The sequence below is a fragment of the Otolemur garnettii genome, unplaced genomic scaffold (genome assembly GCF_000181295.1).
Source record: "Otolemur garnettii isolate 467f Iridium unplaced genomic scaffold, OtoGar3 scaffold00208, whole genome shotgun sequence".
NCBI lineage: Eukaryota > Metazoa > Chordata > Mammalia > Primates > Galagidae > Otolemur > Otolemur garnettii.
This window is the reverse complement of record NW_003852603.1, coordinates 1878304-1899620: the sequence shown is the minus strand read 5'-3', so window position 1 is coordinate 1899620 and position 21317 is coordinate 1878304. Positions and strand designations below refer to the sequence as shown.

The window sequence follows — 21317 nt, the reverse complement described above, 5'->3', positions numbered from 1 at the left end:
GCAGTAAAAGTAACCTGATGCTTCCAGGATGACTGTCTCAAAAAAAAAAAAAAAAAAAAAGAAGACCCAGAGCTGACTGCCCTTGGGCCAGCTTGTGTCACATGCCCCCCACAGAGCCAGTCCTATGATGGGGACATAATGCTGTGGGCCTAGCTCGGTGTCAGGTGCTCACCCAGTGGGGAGGGCTGGTGCTAGGAGGAAGGGATGTGAAAGCCAAGGAAGTGACAGGCCTACTATACCCATCCCCTCTACAGAGGGCATGGGACCTCAGCCACATTCTCCTGTGCTGGGCTCCACCACAGCCAGCCAGGTCAGCACTGGCTGTTTGGTGACAGAAGGCTGTTCTGCCCTGGGACTGGTAGTATCTTCCTTTAAAGGCACCTGTCCCTTTGCCCTAGGCTACAACCACCCAAATCAGGCTATGGCCCCTGGGTTAAGTGCTGCCAGGGAGAGGCCATGTGGGGGTGGGCCAAGGAAAGGACATTTTGTCCCCTTGTGGGTCCCCTGTGGGACCTGGGGTGGGGTCAGAGAGATTCTCCTGGCCCAGCCTTGCCAGAGATGGACTTGAGGCAGCTCATGGGGGGCATGTCAGTGACTGACCACATGGGCCCTTGCCCCTTCCCTCAACAGGACCTCCGAGAGAAGAACTGGAAGGCCATGGAGGCGCTGGCCGTGGCTGAGCGGGCCTGCGAGGAGAAACTGCGCTCCCTGACACAGGCCAAGGTCAGAGCCTGCGTCTCAGACCCCTTGCAAGTCCAGCAGGGACACAGGCACACACAGTGCATATGGAGGCCCTGCTCCTGCCTGCCTTTCCTTCCTTTCCCTCCCTGTCACCCTGTCATTTTCCTTAAGATGAGGGACAGAGGCTTGGCGCCCATAACACAGTGGTTATGGCACCGGCCACATGCACCAAGGCTGGTGTATTCGAACCTGACCCAGGCCAGCTAAACGATGACAACTGCAACCGAAAAATAGCTGGGTGTTATGGCGGGTCCCTGCAATCCCAGCTACTCGGGAGGCTGAGGCAGGAGAATAGTAGAGTTGGAGGTTGCTGTGAGCTGTAATGCTACAGCACTCTACTGAGGGTGACATATGAGGCTGTTTTAAAAGAAAAAAAAAAAGATGAGGGGACAGAGATGTGTGCCCTCAGCTGGCTTTCCCTGCTGGGCCCTCTGTTGTGAGGACACAGGGCTAAGCAGCTACCGGGTGGGACTGATCCCCTGGTGTGGCCTCATGGACTTTCATGTTGTTTCTGTCCGGTGGTATTTTGTGTGAATAATCCAACTTCTTTCTTGGGCCCTCTGAACTCATGGCCCAGTAGGTTCCATGAGTATTCTCTATAGTAAGTTACAGAGGAGAAGACAGCTTAGCAGCCAGCACTCAGGACACGAAGACCGCATTGGCCCCACTGTCCCACTCAGCTGGGGTGTGGGTGGGCGTCTCTCAGCATCTGGGGGCTCGCACATACCTCTGGAGCCCTGGGCCTGTCAAGAGCCAGTACGGGCTCCAGCCATGGGTTATGGCCAGTGGCAGCTGGGTCCCACATTTCTCTCCCAGCCTCCCTTACACAGAAGTGCCTGTCCCAATGGTGTGAGCTTTGCAGTGCTTCCCAGGGAGCCTGAGGGTCCTCTCAGATGAGAACCCCCATACGTGGGGAGGGAAAGGGGAAGGCTTGCCTCAGGCCATGCTATTAGAGCTATAATTAGACTTCTAGAATCTTGGAATTTTAGCCCGAATTGCAGAAGCAATGCAGAAGCTGTACCCAGAGATGCCATGTGACTTCTCGTGGTCACACAGCCACATGATGACAGCAGGTGGCCCCTGGGTCCTCTGTGGCTTGCCTTATACTCTCAGACTAGAAGGCCTGAATGGGGATCCGGGTGGGCCTTGGGCACTGTCTGTGGGGACCCTAGTTTCTCAACCATGTGGCAGGCCAGGTTGCGCGGTGGCCAGGCTGGGCATCCTTGGTCAGCCTTTCTTCATGCACTTTCTGGGATTCCACCCAGCTCTCAGGCCATGCCCAGGTGGTCTAGGGGCTGATGGTGGGTGCAGCCTGCTGAGGACAGGCTATCAGTAAAACTCATGCAGTCAGAAACCCTCAGCAGTCACCCCCAGTACACAGAGAGGTGCCTGTCCTCTGTCCCAGGGGCCACCCTGGTCCTCTGCTTGCTTTATGGCTCCTCATGCCCTGGCTCCCTCTCCTTTTTTGCTTTGAATGGGAGCTGCTGACCTTTCCTTGAGGACCAGTGGGAGCAGAGTCATCTTTCAGGAAGGATGTGACAGGCCAAGTGCCCTGTGTCCTCTGAGTGGGCTCTGCCTGTGCAGAGTAGAAACACTGGGCCCACTGTCCATGCTGGCCACTAGAAGAGACACTGTCTTTTCCTGCACATCCCACCCCGTCACAGCTCCTACCTTCAGAAGAGAGTGTCCCTCTTCGGAAGTGGGTGCCTCTCCACAATCTGGCTCTACATCAGCAGGCTGATGGAGCCTGTGCACCTGTTGGGGGTCATTCCAGGACCAGGGCCTGCTACCTGCAGCAGCTCACCTCCTCCCACTAGAGCCTGGTCTGTCGAATGACCTGCACAGGCTCGGTAGTCCCCATCTCGAGGCAGCCCCACAGAGCCACTGTCTTCTTTGATTGTTGTCCCTCCCGGGATAGCTGAGGACCTGCCTTCCCTGGGATAGGGACCCAGGTATATTAGTAAACACCCCGGGGGTGCCCTATACATGTGGCTCAATGCCCCCTCCCTTGTCAACCCTCCAGGAAGATTCAGAGAAGCAACTCCACCTGACCGAGGCACAGACCAGGGAGGCCCTCCTGGCTCTGCTCCCAGGACTCTCCCTCACGGCACACCAGGTAGGGAGAGTGGGTGGTAGCTGGGGAGCCCCACTGCTCCCAGGAATATCCACCAGCCTCACCACGCATGTTTTTTTTTGCAGAATTATGCCGAATGGCTGCAGGAGCTCAAAGAGAAAGGCACTGAGTTACTGAAGCAGCCATCGGCTACCACAGAGCCCTCCTCGGTAAGCAGGGCTGCTAGGGTCCCTGCACTCTCCCCTGTCATCAGGAGGTGAGGGTGCCCAGCCCACTGCATTGTGTTCAACAAGCCAGACACCTGTTCTCCCCTATGCCCTCAGGACTTGGCCTCCAAGTTAAGGGAGGCTGAAGAGACCCAGGTCACTCTTCAGGCCGAGTGTGACCAGTACCGCACGATCCTGGCTGAGACGGTGAGCCACTAGACCAGGATTCCCTGAACATTGTGGGCTGGGGGTCACACCAAGGGGCTGCCAGGAAGGAGACCTTTGGGGCCTAAAGGGAGAGGAGCAGCATAGTAGTTCAGAAAAGTCCACTGGCTCTTTGTGGCCTTGGGCAAGTCACTTCCCTTCTCTGGCCGAGTTTCTTTGGCTAAATGGTAAAGGAGGTGGACGAGGTGCTCCCAGCTAGTCACTGTTGAGAGCTGAGGATAGGACTGAGCTGAAGGCTTGGGGCTGGTCTCTAAGGGGGAGGGGAGACTAACAGGATGATCAGGCAGAAAGCCATGGGGAAGGACAAGGTAAGTGTGTGGCTGACTGCTGGGTTGAATCCCATCTCCTTGTGACTCCAAGCGAGAAGCTAGGTCCATCCCTCCCCTCTGGCTGACCCATCCTGGGCTCCTGACAAAAGCAGCGCTGGTGGCAAAGCCCAACAGTGAGGAGAGTCCTAAGGGCCCCTTCCTAGATGCATGCCTCTTCTCCCTGGGAGGCCCCACAGCCTCCAGGACGGCAGCCACCTTCCTCACCATGGGAAGTCATGGCAGGGGAGCTCCAGCAGGTCTTCCCAGGGGCTAAGGAGCAGGAAGGCGCAGTTGTGAAGGCCTGCCTCAGTGTTGTCTCCCACAGGAGGGCATGCTGAGAGACCTGCAGAAGAGCGTGGAGGCGGAGGAGCAGGTGTGGAAGGCCAAAGTGGACGCAGGAGAGGGGGAGCTTCAGAAGGTACCGCTGGGCACCCCTGCCTTCCTGGGGCTGGGGGAGCCAGACATGACCTGCTAAGACACCTAGCTGGATGGCAGTTCTGTGAAGTGCAGGCGTATGGTTGGCAGGGTCATCTTTGTGACTTAGGAGACTTGTGTATCATGGTTGGTGTTTTGGGTGACACCTCCTAATCTCAATTATGGAATGGCAGCTGAGCTCCCCTATCTCCAAGAGGTCCCCATCCTCAGGCCCACCCCCAGGAAGATAGGGCAGGTGGGCACCAGGGTCACCTGGCTGGGCTTGGAGGGCTGGGTGCTGCCCAGCTTCTTTGCTGGGGTGAGTCGTGTTGGGTCCCAGGATGGCGTCGGTAAGGAAATGTCCCTCAGGTGCTTGTTTGACGGGGACTTTGCCTTGCTTTATAGTCACGGGCCACAGTGAAACATCTTGAAGAGACCATAGAGAGGCTAAAAGGAGAACGTGACAGTTCGGATCAGGTACGTGGGGCTCTGTTCAGAGAGCTTTTTCTCCTGTCCTGAGATACTCTTTGAAAGTGACAGACTGCTCTAGTGGTTTTTCCCTCCTGCCATGTGACTTTAGTCTCCCCCAAGCCAAGGGATCTTGTCCATCTTGTTCTGCCTTAATGAGAGAATTCCACTTTTTAAATAGGGGGCCAGTTCACTGTCCCTCAGACCATTGGAGGGCCAGACTGCGGGTCCGGGGACAAGTCGGCTGCTAAGCAGGACAGGCAGAGGTGACAAAAACACCCAGCAGGCTGGATAAATGTCGTAGGCCGGACACATATGGCCCACAGGCGTAGTTTGACGACACCTGATTTATATCCTCAGTGTGGCCCGAGACAGCTATAGGCCCTTTTGCAGATTGCCCAGCCTCAGTAAACAAAGGACTTCTGTCATGCCCTTCAGAAGTAAGGTTGCCCTGCTGCTCTCTCCAGACACCACAGAGAGCCCAGACCTTGAAGAAGGTGCCCTGGTACCTGCCTTTGCAAGTAAATCTCAGAGCTGTCCTCTCCCGACTTCAGAGATCTGAAGGCACTGGGAGTGCACGTTCAGGGTGCCATTTTCAAGAAGGTTTTCCTGCTAAAGGCTGGTTTCATTTTTTCTTTTTTGAAACAGAGTCTTTGTCACCCTCGGTAGAGTGCCATGGCATCATAGCTCATAGCAACCTCAAACTCCTGGGCACAAGTGATTTTCTTGCCTCAGGCTCCCAAATAACTGGGACTACAGATGCCCCCCGCACAATGCCCAGCTAGTTTTAGAGACAGGGTCTTACTCTGGCTCAGGCTGGTCTTCAATTCCTGAGCTCAAGCAATCCACCCGCCTCGGCCTCCAGAGTATTAGGATTACAGGCACGAGCCACCATGCCAGCCTCACCGGCTGGTTTCTTGTGGACCTCAGAGGTCTCCTGACACCTTGCTTATCTGGAGCCATCTTGTCCCCTGTCCCCGACTAGAGACTGCTGACGTTTGCCTCTGTATCCATGCAGGTGAGGGAGCATCTGGAGGTGGAGCTGGAGAAGCACATGGCAGCCGCCAGCACCGAGTGCCAGAACTACGCCAAGGAAGTGGCAGGGGTGAGTCCACCTCTCTCAAGACCATAGCCTTTGCCCAGGACCCTATGGATCTAGTTCCCCCTGGAGCTGCTGCTCTCAGCCCTCTGAGAGCAGCTCTCATGTGAGCCTTTAGTCTGAGTTGTTAGGCTTTTGCCTTACGCCTGCAGACACCTTGTTCAGCTGTCAGGCCTATGTACGTCTCGGGTGGGTTTTGGAAAGGCAGCCTCGCCTGCTGAGGGAGACCGTGCTCTACAGCTCTGGGCACGGGAATTCTCCACTGGGCTCACTGGCATCACCTGCAGTGGGGAATGGATTTAATCTCTGATAATGTTTTCTGACTGTTCTGAAGCTGAAAGCACAAACCTGGCACCCCAAATTCTGGTTAAATCTCAAGCTTTTGGCCTTTTTTGCAAGAAATAATCAGTAAACGTTTCAGAAGGCATGAGGCAGGCACGCAGCGCCCAGTGCCCTGCCCTGCTCTGTGTTCTCCTGACAGGTTTTGGGTAAATGAAGGTATTAGGTTGTATGTGCAGGTACAAACTCACAGGAGTTGGTTTTTTTCTTCTCTCTCTTCTTGCATCACCTGGCTGTTTGCCCCCAAGTTGAGGCAACTTTTATTAGAATCTCAATCTCAGCTGGATGTAGCCAAGAATGAAGCCCAGAAGCAGAGTGATGAGCTTGCCCTGGTAGGTGGACTTGATGCCTCTGGGGCGGGGAGCTGTAACCTGAAGGTTGTGTGTCCTGTGAATTTGCCAGTCATGTGTTTACGTGGTAACAAAGGTAACACAGCTTAGTGGAGGAGACCATGTCACTGTGTTAGCCGTGTGGGGCAGCTTCACGGGGCCCATGTCACGGTGTTGGCCGTGTGGGGCAGCTTCACGGGGCCCATGTCACAGCGTTGGCCATGTGGGGCAGCTTCATGAGGCCCTCTTGCACATTTGTGCAGGACTCCAAACTGGGCCTGTGGTTGGGACCACAGTGTTCTTGCTCCATTTCTCATCCCTTAGCCGCCTGCTCCCGCCCTTTGTATCCTCTCGGGACATCAAGGACACTGTGACCCTTGGCAACACAAGAGCAGGAGGCCTGGGGGTTCCTGGCTTAGCCACCTGTTGTCCTGTGGCTCTCAGCAAGCTCCTTGCCTTCTGTACTCAGAACAGTTTGGTCTAACCTGTGGGCGCCAGGAGGCCTGCTCTGTGCCCGGCCCAGTACCCGGTTGGCTGCAGAAAAGGTCAAGCCCCATCAGTGGACAGGAGGAGTGTGCCCACTGCACAGCAGCCTCTGAGGAGCCCAAGTCTTGGGCGTTCTGCCCAGTTTTAGAGGCAATGAGACTTTTGATACCACTGCAGGGCTGGTTGCAAGCAGCAGTGTATAAAGCCATAGATGTGTTCTGCATTTGATCTGTAGAGTCTTTTTGAAAATGGTGACTTCGTTGTCAACATTTAGAAATTGGGAGATTTGGAATTAAAATGTACAGCTCTGGCTTTGTCCCTGGGGCTGGCCCGGGCTGCAGCAGCCCCTGAGGTTGGCATGTGCTCCCAGTCCTTGTTACACACCCTGGTCATTCATGTTTTACCCAGGCCACAGACCAGAGGGCAGGCACTGCCTGGGCCAGGTCTCCTGAGTCTGGGGCCACCCCTGTAGGTCTTTGGCTAAGTCTGGGTCTGGGTGGCAGGCCTGGCGGAGCCCTAGGATTGGAGTACGTGGAGAGAAGACTCCTTCGTTTCTTGTCATCTCTCAACTTCCCAGTTTGGCTTTTGCCTTTGGGGGCCGGAGTGAGGAAGGGAAGGAAGTGTAGGGGCAGCCCTAGTATGTGGGGTAGCCCATGGAGCAGGGCCTCCTGGATGGGGAGCTTCTTAGGTGACTCCATTGCCCTGCAAATTGGGGGCCCAGTGGTCAGGGGGCCTTGGGAGCCACCAGATGTGTCACTCAACCCCAGAGATGGAGTTCAGAGGTGGGAGACCTTAGTAGGCAAGAATGTCATCTCATAATGTACTTCATTCCTCACAAGGGGCTCTGAGGAGGAGACTGCAGGCTTAAAGGAGACGTGTGGTAGGCAGTCAGTGTTGTCAGCTGCCTCTCTGCTCCATTTGGGTTTGTTAGCTGTGCAGGCTTTGTCCATCAGGGGTACCTTGCTTCCAGGAGGGCTCCACACCATTTGGCCTTGGAGCAGAACACACGAGTCTCATCGGTCCAGAGGCTTGTTGGTCTTGCAGCCTCTGTGTAGCTCAGGTCCAGATTGTGACCCTGGCCCCTGCCCCAGTGAACCAGCATGGTGCTGAGAGCAGCTTTAGTCTTCCAAGGGGGGTCCGAGTGTGTGAGCGTGTGCAAAGTGGGTGTGCAACCAGGTGTGCATTTGCACAAACCCACCCTCCCTGTTTCAGGTCAGACAGCAGTTGAGTGAGATGAAGAGCCACGTAGAGGATGGTGATGTAGCTGGGTCCCCAGCTGCCTCCCCAGAGGCCCCCCCAGCCGAGCAGGACCCTGTCGAGGTTAGGGCGGTGAGCTGCCCCCCCCCCAGACTTGTCACTAACCCCAGGTGGACGCAGGCTCCACAGCCTATCATGACTAAACACTGAGCTGACTACTTTGCCCACATGAGGGGAACCAATTTCCAAGAATGGCACAGAGCAAAGGACAGGGAAAGTGGCCAGGCGGAGAGGCTGGAGGAGGGGGCGGGAGACTGTGGCCCTAACAGCCTATCAGGGAGGGGCTCAAGGAGGGCACCTGCTCCTCGGGGCTTAGGGGAGCGCCTCTCGGCAGGGTCTTCAGCCACGGAGGAGGACTTGGCCCCCATGGTGGCCCTTGCTGGGAAGTCACTAGCAGGATGTTTGTTCTCCAGAGTTTTGACATAAGTGATAGCTGCCAAGAACCCTCTCCAGGAGGCAGGGGCCTGTCGCTAGGGTGGCCGTGGTGTGGCTGTTGGAGTCACCGCTGTGGGGCTAGGATTGTAAAGCAACTTTCTTGTCCCGTGGGTCTCATTAATGGCTCCTGAGGTTGCAGACATCCCATCAGCTTCTCTTCAAACATATAAGCTTTGTGCCAGGGGCTAAGGCACCATCTCCCTGAGGGGGCTGTGTTGCAGATGCCTCAGTGGGGTGGGAAGACCAAGGGATCATGGAAGCAACTAGAAGGCAGGCCCACAATCAAAGCTGCCCTGGCATGGCCGGGTTCCCAAGCCTTGTTTGGTGTCTCCACACAGCTGAAAATGCAGCTGGAACGGACAGAGGCTGTCCTGGAGGATGAGCAGACACAGCGGCACAAGCTCACAGCCGAATTTGAGGAGGTCAGGCCCTGCCCTAGGTCTCAGCCCCCACTAACGCCCCACTAACCTAGGTCTCCAGTCTAGGCCTCCGTACACATAGGGGAAGGCCCAGCCAGCAGGCATGCTCAGAGGCCACCTTGAGGGCAATTTGGGTCCTTAGGTCTTCTGAGGAGCTAGTGTCTTCAGGCAGTCTCTGGCCTTCTAGAACATGTAGGTCCTGCATGCTCATCCCATCTACTGGTGGGAGTTACTCCCTATCAGGCTAGGGGTGTCTCCTGGTCCCCACGCATGCTCGGTGGGGTTTGACGGCTCAGCTGTTTGTAAGGCACCTCACCCAGGCTCTGCTTCTCTCGGCGAAGGCTCAGGCCGCAGCATGTCGGTTACAAGAAGAGCTGGAGAAGCTTGGCACCACCAGTCTGGAGTCTTCAGGAACAGTGGAGGCTGTGCAGCTGAAGGTAGCACTGGTGGGGGCGGGGCCTACTGCAATGCTGGGGCCAGGAAAGGAAGGCCGACCCCATCTGGGCCAGCCCTCAGCACCAACTTTCCTTGTTATCAGCTGGTGAGGGCCCAGCAGCTTACTTGGGAAGGGTCCTAACCCTGTACTGTCACGTTATATGGCAGACACTAGTTGGTGTGGCTATTAAATGAAGTTGGTTCAGTAGCTGTGTACGTGGCAGTCACTTATGACTGATGGCTGCCACACTGGATAGTGCAGAGTGTCCACTTTCCCTGTCGTCCCAGGGAGTTCTCCCAGCTGCTAGTAGATAGGACACAGACTTAGGGTCGACCCAGGCTGTTGCCACCTAGCCATCACTGCATCTTTCTGGGTAACCAGGAAATGCCATCCTCATGTTCCCAGTGGGCCCAAGTCCCTGGAGCTTTAGGGGCCCATGTTCATATTGGGGCAGCCCTCCTGCTGGTATTATGTGGACTGACCCCCTTCAACCCTTGGCCTGCAGGAAAGACTAGAAAAAGAAAAAAAGTTAACAAGTGACCTGGGGCGCGCTGCCACCAAACTGCAGGAGCTTTTGAAGACAACGCAGGAACAGCTGGCAAAGGAGAAAGACACAGTGAAAAAGTTGCAGGAACAGCTGGAAAAAACAGTTAGTGTGCCCTGTCCCTTCTGGGGCCATCTTGGGGGTTGGCCCCTGCTGGAGGGCTAGGGTGTTTGGGCGCAGTGCTGGGAGCCCCAGAGAAGCAGGATGAGAAGTGCCACTGGGATGGAGGAGGGGACAGAGACTTCCTAACAGGGGCAGCAGCCCTTGGACCAGGGACCCACCCTTCTTCCATGGTTCCCTTGAGGGAAGGGATGTCTGACCCCCTTAGCAGCCGGCCGGGCCTCTCAGCCAGTGTCCCTGCCACAGGCCAGCACCCCGGGAACACAAGTTTCTCCTCCAGACTCTAAGCCCTCACTCTCGTCTGCATCCTCAGTTCTGGGCTTTGGGCTCCTGTTTGTAAAGTGGCTGGAGTGGGGGTGGCCATTAATCCAGGTGGAGGCTCGATGGTCCCTAGGCCTGGGACCCAGCCTGTCTCTCACGCTGCCCTCTTTGTTCACAGGAAGACAGTAGCAGCTCAAAGGAGGGCACCTCTGTCTGAGTCTCCTGTGGAAAAAGAAGTTACTGTTCAACTTACCAAAATGCCTTACACATTCCTTACAAGTAAACAAACCAGTACAGCGTTATCCAGGCCCAACTTCCGGTAGCTCAAAGAGAAGCCATTAGAGACATGAGTCTCTTAGAACTACAGAAATAGATCTTCCAGATACTCAGTTTGTAAAAGAACCTTTGTCACATTTGATAAACACTACTCCCTGGAAGCCGCCCTGGACGCCACCACCTGAGCAGTCGCCAAAGCCCTCATCAACTCTGTGACAGCCTCCTGGGTGTTTTGTGCCCGGAGGCTGGTTGTTCTAGGGGTCTGTCAAATCAGTGCAATTGTCCTGTCTGTATTCAGTGGGGCAGGGCTGGGAAGTGGGCGGGACCAGGTCATAAGTTCTGGAAGGCTGTGGGCGCACTGGAGGACCACAGGCCAGCCCAGTGAGGCAGCAACCCTGCACCCCTTGAAGATGCCAACCAGGACTGATGTGTGACCTCCTGGATGACAATGCCATTAAAACCAACATTGATGCCTGGCACTGAAGTCTCTGTCTTCTGCTAGGGGTCCATTGCCTGGGCTGTCAGCCCAGGATGAAGAACCAAGAGGGGCTGGCCTTGGGGGAGGGGGAGCAAGTGCATCCTTGGTTCTGTGTGGAGTGGGGGTGAGGCTTGCTGCTGCCCCTCGCCCGGCACTTATCCTTGTTGGCTCCCAGGCCCCTGTCTGTGGGGAGGGCAAGGGATGGGGCTATGACACCTGGTAGCCAGATGTGCTAACCACCCTTCTGAGGTTTCTATGAGCAGGGCTGGCAGCCTGGGCTGCTGTGTGATGTGAGTTCCTGGAATGAACAAGGGTCTCTGTCCCAGCTGGAGCTTGCGCCAACACCTGCCTTGGGCGTGGTGGTCCAGGACTATTGCCTGCCCTCTGGAAGCCTTTCACTGGGGAAAGGTAGCTTAGACCTCACGACTCAGACTTAGTATCCTTGGTGGCCTGTGGCAGCATGGTCCAGTGGAACCCTGGCCCAAGAAGCGTATAAGCAGCAGGAGCCTGCAGCTGAGGAAAGCCTGAACCAGGCCAAGAATGGAAAGAGGAGCTAAGCAGCACTCGTCCTGGGGCCAGCACCAACATATCTCATCATGAGGCTGGCTCCACCAAGCACTGTTCACTTTGCTCTCCCAGCTAAGCCTCAGAATCCTGGGAGAGGGTCTGACTAGTCTAACTTGCTAGAGGACAGCCAGACACGTGGTGGCAGGTTCTGCAAGGCAGCACTGAGGGAGGGAGGGTGGCAGCCCAAGAGCATGCCCTGGGATCTGCAGCTCTGGCCCCTTTAGGAGGAGGGTGTAACCCCAGGGGTTATTGTTCTTGGAAGTTTCTGCATGTGTATGCTCTGCCTCTTCAGCACACACTCCTACACCCACCAGGCTCAGAGCACCTGTCTGGGCCACCTAACCATGCCGTGGTACTAGTGTGTTAATGCTATATTGGGAATAGGCGCTGGAAATCCTGGGAAGGCTCTGGAAGAGGACTGGTGCTCACAGGAAAAGGTGTTTATTGGTTGGGGGAGAGGAAGGGCCTCAACCACGGAGACAGTGGTGGAGTGGCTAGGCTATGAAAGGCAGCTGGGGCGGTGAGGCCTGAAACGCATGTGCAGCCAGGTCATGAAGGCTGGGGCTGGACCAGCTAAGGCAGCAGAGGAGAGACAGCCACACCTCCCCTGAAATTCCCTGGAGAGGAGAGCCCACAGGTCTTAGGACATTTAACACGTTGTTTCTGGCAGCAAGACTGGAAGGTTTCAGCACATGCCTTGGCCATGCTAAGCTCTCACAGCTGGTAAGCTGCACCTGGTGACAGGCCCACTGTGGCAGTGCATGGCCAGGGGGTTAGGCTGGAGGGCAAGCGCTGGGTTTGGGAGTGTGTGGAACCCCATGAAGGGCTGCCATTGAGCCCCTCAAAACTGTACCCAAGTGCCTTCATGTGCAGAGCAGGGAACACAGCAGGATGAGGAATGAGCTGTGGGGATGAGGGGACAGATAGCGGCACATGGGCAACCTTAATTAATTCAAGGTCACTTCAGGGCCCTGCCGAGTTGGGTGGGGAACAGGCCAGACACCAAGCCTCCTGCCAAATTGCCACTGTGGGCCTGGAGCCCAGCACTTCCCCAGCCCCTGTGCCGGACAGGCTGTGGAGTGGAGTGGAGTGGGTAGGCTGTGTACTGGAACACAGGAAAGGGGAGACGACCTTGGGAGAGGGTGACAGTGGACACTGAGGGTACCATGCTACTACCTGTGTGTTCTAAGGTGGAGTGACTGCCCCGGGGTCTGGCTAGACCCTGCCCCCCCTCAGCCACCCGGTGGAAGCCCAGAAGCCCAGTGCCTAAGGGAAGGAGGGAAGTTAAAGGCATCGAGCAAGGGGTGGGGAAGTCAGGAAAATACTTCTTAAAGAACCTAAGACCTCAGGTGGCGCCTGTGGCTCAAAGGAGTAGGGCGCCGGCCCCATATGACAGAGGTGGTGGGTTCAAACACAGCCTGGGCCCAAAACTGGAAAAAAAAGAAAAAAAAAAAGAACCTAAGACCTCGCCTCTGTCCCTGCCTATCCCCAAGTCTGAGCAGCCCTTTGGCCCAGCAGCGGCCTCTTCCCAGCTGGCAGAGGGAGCCGGAGTTTGTCAGGCAGCTTTCTGGGCCTTCCTTAGCCCAGCCAGACCACCCTGGCTGTTCCTGGGCCAGATTCCTGTCACCGGGCTGGGAAGGAAGGCTGGAGAGAAGCAGCTGAGGAGTGTTATCAGCCCACCTTCAGCGGGTTTCTTACAAGAGGCTAACAGCCCCTCCCTGCCTCCCCCCAGTGTTCAAATAGTACAGCACACACCAGCCTAGATCACTGGCCTGGCCACATAGCTCTCCATCCTGCAAGTGCTTCAGTACTTGGGCACCACTGAGCAAGTGGCTTTTGCTGGCCTGCTAAGGAAGCTCTGGCTTCACAAGGCCATGGCTGGGCTAACCATGGCTGCTGTGTTTCACTCTGCCAAACTAGAGAAGGGGGAGTTCTGAGAGCATCTAAGGCCCCCAGAGTTGCCGTGAAGCTCTGGGGTGACAGTGTAAACAGCACCTCCAGACCCAAGAGGCCCCTCACTACACAGCTGTTCTGCTGACTGGCGTACCCTGGTCCTCTGTGATGCCCAGTGAAGGGCACAGGCACCAGGACATCTGCTGAAGGCCGCGCCTACACAGCACCTGGACAAGGCAGCAGTGAGATTTTAGAAACTCTTTAGTCTACATTCTCCACAAACGCCTTCACGTCGCATTGCCTTCAAGTTCAGGTCTCACGAGAGCTCAGGACCCCCAAGGACATGTGCTGCCTTCCTTCTTGCACCTTTCAAATCTCAACACTGAAAAGATCTAACCTTTGGATTTCACGTGTCAGAAATGGAGGGCCAAGCATGGTGGCTCACGCCTATAATCCCAGCTACTCAGGAGACTGAGGCAGGAGGATCATTTGGGCCCAGGAGTGTGAGGTTGCCCTGAGCTATGATGACTCTAGCCCAGGTGACAGAGACCCTATCCCACCACGCTGTTTCCCCCCCCAAAATGGAACTAGCTCAGGAACAGAAAAGCTCTGAGTTTCAGTCCGGGTTTTGCTACTCATGAGTGTAGTGACCTTGGGCAAGTTACTCTCTGGGCTGGCTGTTGAGGAGACTGCCTGAGGCTCTGACCCTGCCCAGCTGCCCTTCTCGGACTGACTGGGCAGAGCATAAGGAGATCTCTCGTTAGCCAAACACAAATTACTCAAGCCCACTGGAGAAACCCTAGCTATTGGAACATTCTTCCCCTTTGCCACCATCACCCCCACCAGCCACAATGCAATTAACATCCCCTCCTCCAGCTGCATCCTAGCTGGAACCCTGTCTACAGCCTGTTTCAGAAATATTCCAAATCAGGAGAAAGTGATGTGTCCTTTGACATATCCAGTCTCTGATGGTCCAGAGGGCAATAACCATGTCAAAAATAGAAGATGCACTTTTAGTATCTGGACCAGCCAACACTCTTATGCAGACAGGAAACTACTAGACTAAACCTAGTTCTGTTATCCAAGATACTGTGTTTACTATCTTCTCAGAGATTAATATTCCTTGAGAAAATAAACTTCAATCAACCCCTGGTTGAATTCTATCAGTGGTTTTATTACTGTCTTCTCAGGGCAAGAGTAACCACTCAATGAGTAGGCAGTCAGCTTTCCACATTTTTGCAACATATTAACACTTGCGAAGGTGTAAATGTGTTTTCACAGAGTACAGCTGCAGTTTTGTTCTTGCTCAAGGTGAGGTGAAGTCTAAACCCTTATTTTGTACCAGAATCACCTGGAGTGCTTGTTAGTAAGATCCTTGTGTCCCAACTTCAAGAATCTACTAAAACTCTCTCAAGGGTTCTCCTAAGGTATAGACCTAAGTAACTAGTAGCATCTTCCCCAATTTCTGGAATAAAAGTGGGGTTCTGGGAAATGATCACTATATACTATTTGAAATCCTTCCCACGGCACACATCTCGCAGACAAGTGCGGGGGCCCACACTGCTTGTTTCACAAGCTGACACGAGAGAGGCCTTCACCTTCTAACGCTCCTTGATCAGAATACTTGACTTTCCCTACATGGCTGACTCTTTTGAGTAGGGCAGCCTGGGGCTGGCAACACTTCCCTAGAGGCCCATTAATATATAATCACACAAAGTACTGCTATGCAGTAGAGAAAACAAATTCAGGAAGAAAGGAAGACAAGTAGCCAGAATTACCTTCCAGACAACTTTGAAGGAAGTGTTTTAATTAAAGCATGATAACCTCTTCTGCCTTCCAAAAGCCTGGCTTTGGATAAACGTTTGGAGTAAGAAAAGGTGTCTATTTATATGAACCTACAGGGCATCCCTGCTCCTCAGCTAGGTTATCTGGCATAGCCCCTTGCTCTGAGGTTACAAACCTGTTCAGCATGTTACTATTCTAAAGACTGTAGGTAACTCTAACACAGTGGCAACTATTTATATCTATAACCTCATCTAAAGAGGAAAGGTATAGTAAAAACATGGCATTATAATCTTACACGTGACCACCATCATACATGTTATACACTGACCAGAACGTTATGCATTGTGTGACTACATCAAAATTCTAACCATGTTACAGTGTGTAGCTGGACAATGTATAATTCTCTTTTTTCTATTTTTTAAAATTTAAATGTGATTTTATTAACCTTTATAACCTAAAAAAGTTTAATAAGCACTGAAGCAAATTTAAAAAGATAAAGGTTCCCAACTTTCCTATTCAATCAGAGCAGGCAGCTGTGACCATAACTCTTTGTCAGAAATACCTAAACCTAAATGGCCCACACTTCCATATGGAAAGTAAATCCTTTATTCCCAATTCCCACATGAATAATTACACAAGAGAGAAGTTAAAAATGCTTCCTTTATTACATAAAGCCAATACTGCTACTTCTAAATTTAACTGTTGTTTGTGCATCTCCATACTCTTCAGTGTTATTTATGCCTGTGATGTTGACAAGAATCACATCCATGAGTCATGAACAGTGGCTTCCTGCAAGTGTCAGCCCAGCACCTGCTCCCACTCCCATACAAAGACTCACAAGCTTCTCTAGGAAATTTCTTAAGTTCTCCCAGGCCCCAGAGTAAACATATTCTCAGTGTTCTCCCATACTTTATTATACCAGAAGCAGCTTAGTTTTCAAGGAGATGCAATTAACATTATTACAGGTGTCTTAGCTTATCAATATACCATTTTCATTAACAAAGCAGATTACAATGGTGCCCTAATTTGCATAATAATTAGTTGTTATAAGACACTGCACATTCTCCTGAGGACATGCCATGATTTCCAAGATGCAAGGTCATTCTCAGAACAGTCTCTCAACTAGTGAATGGCGAGTTCAAGGCAGTTGCAGGGGCTGCTTCCTGTATTCCAACATCATGCTTGAAATAGTGCTTTGCAAGTTCAGTGTGGATTATGAGTGGACACAATTTGGGGGCAGTCTCCATTACATGTCTGGTAGAACTGATAGACTACCTGACTTAACCATACTGTTGTTAGTGTATTAGTGTTTTCATATGTTCTTGTTAGCTCAAGGAAGAAATAAAGAATTTGGGCCAAAATTACAACCTAAGCAAAAGGAAGTGACTGCTGAGGTTAAGAAAGACGGAGTCATTTTCTTCACATGGCCTTATACTCTTTTGTGAACTGCACTGTTAAAAGTCCTGAGCTTAACAAAAATCTCTGTAAGTCAACTCATTAAAACGAGCATTTGGCCAGCAAAAATTTAATTTCACACCAATACAACTTTAGACTTTAGATTTATTTAGGGCTGTTTGCACATGTTTATAGAACAATTTACTCTAAAAGATGACAAGACAGTTCCCCCTCAGTGAGACCTGGCCTAAATAGTACTTTTGCTTTATTTATATAGCAAGAGGATAATATTAAACACGGAAGCTTTCAATTTGTGGCACTGAATGATGATCTACACAGGGCATCCTTCAAAGGCTACAATTAAGGACCCACCTAGCTTTTCAGCAATACAAGCCCGATTGAGGTCTTCTGGCCCATTTGCTTGACATTCATGTTTTATGCCTAGAGGGGAAAAACAACAATTTTATTTAGAATTATGGCAGTAGCCACATCAAAGATATCAAACTAAGATATCAAACTGTTTTTAAAGACCAATTCTAGTATGGACAGATAAACTGCAGTATATGCTAACAATGGAATATTACAACAAGAATAATCTGTATCTGCATGCATCAAAATACATGACCTTCACCAACAATGCTGACTGAAAGAAGCTGGATTCAAAAAAAGCATACATTCTGTATGATTCCATTTGTATAATATACAAAATCAGCCCAAGCTAATTTACACTGTTAGAGATCAGGGTCCCGTTTACCCTTGTGGATGGAGCAGAGAACAGTGGTGTGAGTAGAAGGGGACAGACACAAGGGAAGCTCCTGAGGTGTTTGCTGTCATCAGATCAAGAAACAACCATTATGCTCAGTCTGAAAATTTAGCAAGTTCTACAATAATTTGTAATGTACACTTTTCTATAAATATGTTGTACTTTAATTAAAAAAATTAAAAGGAAAATCACCAATAATTTTCGTTTTTAAAATATAAAGTATGAGTTAGATGTTTTTTGATTCAATAGTGAAAAACAAAAAATTCATTACTTTGCTACAGAAAACAGATAGTTCTCACATGGTACTACACCACATCACACATTCAAGAAAATCACAACAATGCGAAATGTTTCTGATTGCTTTCTCAGAACTATATCACCACACTGCAGAATGAGCTCCATTATGAAATTATATATAGTAGCTTCTCCATAAACACCTGCTATCTCTTAAATAGCTGCATTGCTATTCCACAATCTCAAAACCATCCATCACAATAGGTCAGCTTTTGGCCTACTCAGGACTGATCTAAGAAGCCAGTAGTAGATGGTTTCATTAGAAAAAAAGATGACAAGGTCACTGTCATTAAAAGACAGATTAACAGCCAGACAGTGATTTACGTCTATAATCCCAACGCCTTAGAAAACCAAGACAGAAGGGCTGCTTGAGGTAAGAAGTTTGAGATCAGTCTGGGCAACACAGCAAATCTTTGTCTTTAAAAAATAATATTTTGTTTTTAATTAGCCAGGTGTGGTGGTATATGCCCATAGTCCCAGGTACTCAAGAGACTAAGGTGGGAAGATCACTTGAGCTCAGGAGTTTGAGGTTGCAGGAGCTGTGAACACACAACTGCACTCCAGCCCTTGTGAAGAGCAAGACCTTGCCTTTTTAGACAGATCACCAAATCAAGTTTACACAGCAATTCCCTTTACTAAAAGGCAACGCAGAATAAAGACAATAAGAATCCACTCTGAGTCTTTTTTGGTTGTGTTGTAAAAGTGATGACACTAAGGAGTCATTTTAAAACAACAGTTAGTAGACCAGTGAACATGCTTCTGAGGATATCCAACATCAAATCAGATGCATGAAAAACTTAAAGCAATGAACTACGCAGCAGCAAGGCTCAGGAAAGGAAGCGAGAATTTTATGTTCCTGGCTAAATAAAACAAGGCAGGGCAAACCTGTTTTACTGCAAGAATATAAAAACTAGTCAGTCACAATAAAACAAACAAAACAAAACCAACATTAGGCCAAGCCCTTGCAACCCTGGCTCCCTCAGCTGCTTAGAGATAGCCAGGGCAGAACAAACTCTTAAAGCTCACACATAATCCAGACCAAACCTCCCATTCTACAGCTGACACAATCAATGCCACAGAGGTTAAGCAGTTTTGGCAAAGGTCACACAGCAGTTAGACTTCAAGCTTAATCGCCAGTGCAGGCCTTTGGGCACTTGCCCCATGCTCTTTCCATCATACCAACATTTCCTCCTGGCTGGAGAATGACCAGGACATTTCATCAGGTCCCCAATCACCCAGGGCCAAGTCAAATACAACTGGCCAGCTCAAGGGGTGACTGCGCTTCCTTTGGATACATCAATTACCTAAAATTATACCATTCAATAGTGAAGCTACAAATAAGAGCATCTTTCTCCTTTATGAACATTTCCTCTTTGCAACTTATAACGACTACATTCAAATGCAATTTTACTATTAAATTATAATCCATGTAAGCCAATTAGTTTCCACCTGCTCCATAGAAACTAGAAACCCCTCAAACTAGTTTAAAACCAGCCTCAAAAAGTGATATACAACGTTGAAAGAACAAAGTTATTAAACAGGGGTCATGCAGACCCAAAGTGACAAGTGCAAGGCAGAAGACACAATGGACGGAGACTCCTGTGGTTCAGTGGGTAGGGCACCAGCCCCATATATGGAGGGTGACGGGTTCGAACCCGGTCCCAGCCAAGTAAAACAGCAGTGGCAACTGCAACAAAAATGGCTGGGTGTTGTGGTGGGCACCTGTAGTCCCACAATTTAGGAGGCTGAGGCAAGAAAATCGCCCTAGCCCAAGAGCTGGAGGTTGCTGTGAGCTGTGACATCACCGCACTCTACTGAGGGCAATAAAGTGAGACTCTGTCTTAAAAAGGCGGGGGTGGGGTGGGGGGGGGAGGGTGCCTGTGGCTTAAAGGAGTAGGATGCCGGCCCCATATGCCGGAGGTCGGGGGTTCAAACCCAGCTCCAGCCAAAAACTGAAAAGAAAAAAAAAAAAAAAAAGACACAATGGAAAGCTGGGTTCAACCTTCTGGTTTCTCAAAACAAGCATCTCTTCTTTCTTTTTGCCCAAAGCTCTCCAAGAAAATGAGGTGCTTCTTAGAAAAGTTGTAGCTGCTACTCCTGGGGCTCACCATACCTCTAAATATTCAGAAGTAAATCCAGACTATACCTTGAAATTTCTTTTTGATTGCATCCTTGGAGCTCGCATAGATCATTTTACTTTTCAGAGGTGCTAGTTCTGGTGCCCTAGAAAGAAAAATACCAAAAATGAAAAAAATGTTTTAGAGAAGGTATAACTTAAATCTTGTTAAAAGTTTGCTTCAGTGATGGGCGAGGGTTCTCAGACTTTCCAGAGAGTTTTTGTACCTACGAAGTTCTCTATGCCTGCCACCTCTGAGAGTCAATGTTATGGATGGGCATATGCAGAGTCACCCAGATGGACCACGGTGAAAAAAAAAAAAAAATAAGAGAACTACTGGTAGAAAAAGAGTAGAGAACCACTGACTACAACTCAGATTAATGGGGTCATAATAAAAGAACCAACACTGGGCCCCGTACCTATAGCTCAGCAGCTAGGGTGCCAGCCACATACACTGGAACTGGCAGGTTCGACTCCAGCCTGGGCCTGCCAAACAACAATGGCAACTACAACCAAAAAAAAAACCCCGGGCACTGTGGCAGGCACCCGTAGTCCCAGCTACTTGGGAGGCTGAGGCAAAAGAATAGCTTAATACAAAGAGTTTGAGGTTGCTGTGAGCTATGATGCCATAGCACTCTACCCAGGGCAACAGCTTGAGACTCCATCTCAAAAAAAAGAACTAACATTGGATATAACCTAGTTCTTTTTCTTTAGAATAATGTCTTTTTATTTTTTATTAAGATTGAGGTCATGCTAATGATCATATTTAAACAGGGTTTTTGACAGTTTTTCTAGTTGAAAAAAGTTTCAAAATATAAAAAATACAGAAAATAATCTGTTAAGTATTTGCCACCCAGAATCAAGAAATGCTAGTATTAGGCTGGGCATGGTGGCTCATGCCTGTAATCCTAGCATTCTGGAAGGCCAAGGCGGGTAGATTGCCTGAGCTCACGAGTTCAAGATCAGCCTGAGCAAGAGCAAGACCTCATCTCTAAAAATAGCCGGGCATTGTGGCGCCTGTAGTCCCAGCTACTTGGGAGGCTGAGGCAAGAGGAATACATGAACCCAAGAGTTTGAGATTGCTGTTAGCTGTGACACCACAGCACTCTACTGAGGGTGGTTTGAGGTTGCTGTTAGCTGTGACACCAAAGCACTCCACTAAGGGTGACAGAGCGAGACTCTTATCTCAAAAAAAAAAAACAAAAAAAAAACACACAGGTAAAGTAAAAGTCCCCTTCTTAATCTTCACCAGTCCCTTCATTTACTTCTATTCCAACAGTAGATTCTGACCACACAAGTACTTGTTTTCCATCTTAATCGAACATAATATATACTCAATTATCAAATTTGGAGTCAAAACCTGAGTTTCAATAATTCTCTTGAAAAAAATTAGGTCGGCTCGGCGCCTGTGGCTCAAGCGGCTAAGGCGCCAGCCACATACACCTAAGGTGGTAGGTTCAAATCCCCAGCCCGGGCCCGCCAAACAACAATGATGGCTGCAACAAAAAAAATGGCCAGGCGTTGTGGCGGGCGCCTGTAGTCCCAGCTACTTGGGAGGCTGAGGCAGGAGACTCGCTTGAGCCCAGGAG

The 21317-nt window shown here is 50.9% G+C and overlaps 2 protein-coding genes across 14 annotated transcripts in view; one reads left to right on the top strand and one right to left on the bottom strand.

Annotated features, from left to right (window-relative positions):
* RRBP1 (ribosome binding protein 1) overlaps positions 1-10916 on the top strand; it is a 79424-nt gene extending 68508 nt beyond the window's left edge. For 11 of the 13 annotated variants that reach the window (XM_023507814.1, XM_023507813.1, XM_023507811.1 and 8 more), the window contains 13 exons: positions 631-723; positions 2765-2857; positions 2941-3024; positions 3139-3228; positions 3880-3972; positions 4374-4445; positions 5455-5541; positions 6123-6206; positions 7902-8009; positions 8720-8803; positions 9142-9237; positions 9742-9885; positions 10340-10916. In XM_023507814.1, the coding sequence (XP_023363582.1) occupies positions 631-723; positions 2765-2857; positions 2941-3024; positions 3139-3228; positions 3880-3972; positions 4374-4445; positions 5455-5541; positions 6123-6206; positions 7902-8009; positions 8720-8803; positions 9142-9237; positions 9742-9885; positions 10340-10378 (1167 nt within the window). In that variant the 3' untranslated portion in view covers positions 10379-10916. The remainder of the gene's footprint in view (positions 1-630; positions 724-2764; positions 2858-2940; positions 3025-3138; positions 3229-3879; positions 3973-4373; positions 4446-5454; positions 5542-6122; positions 6207-7901; positions 8010-8719; positions 8804-9141; positions 9238-9741; positions 9886-10339) is intronic. The other 2 variants (XM_023507812.1, XM_023507816.1) reach the window with 2 other exon arrangements.
* Positions 10917-16669: 5753 nt separating this feature from the next.
* Positions 16670-21317, bottom strand: part of DSTN (destrin, actin depolymerizing factor) — a 34903-nt gene continuing 30255 nt past the window's right edge. The window contains exons 3-4 of the mRNA XM_003801319.3: positions 19759-19835; positions 16670-16996 (exon numbers count right to left, since the gene is read on the bottom strand). Coding sequence (XP_003801367.1) covers positions 16887-16996; positions 19759-19835 — 187 coding nt within the window. The 3' untranslated portion in view covers positions 16670-16886. The remainder of the gene's footprint in view (positions 16997-19758; positions 19836-21317) is intronic.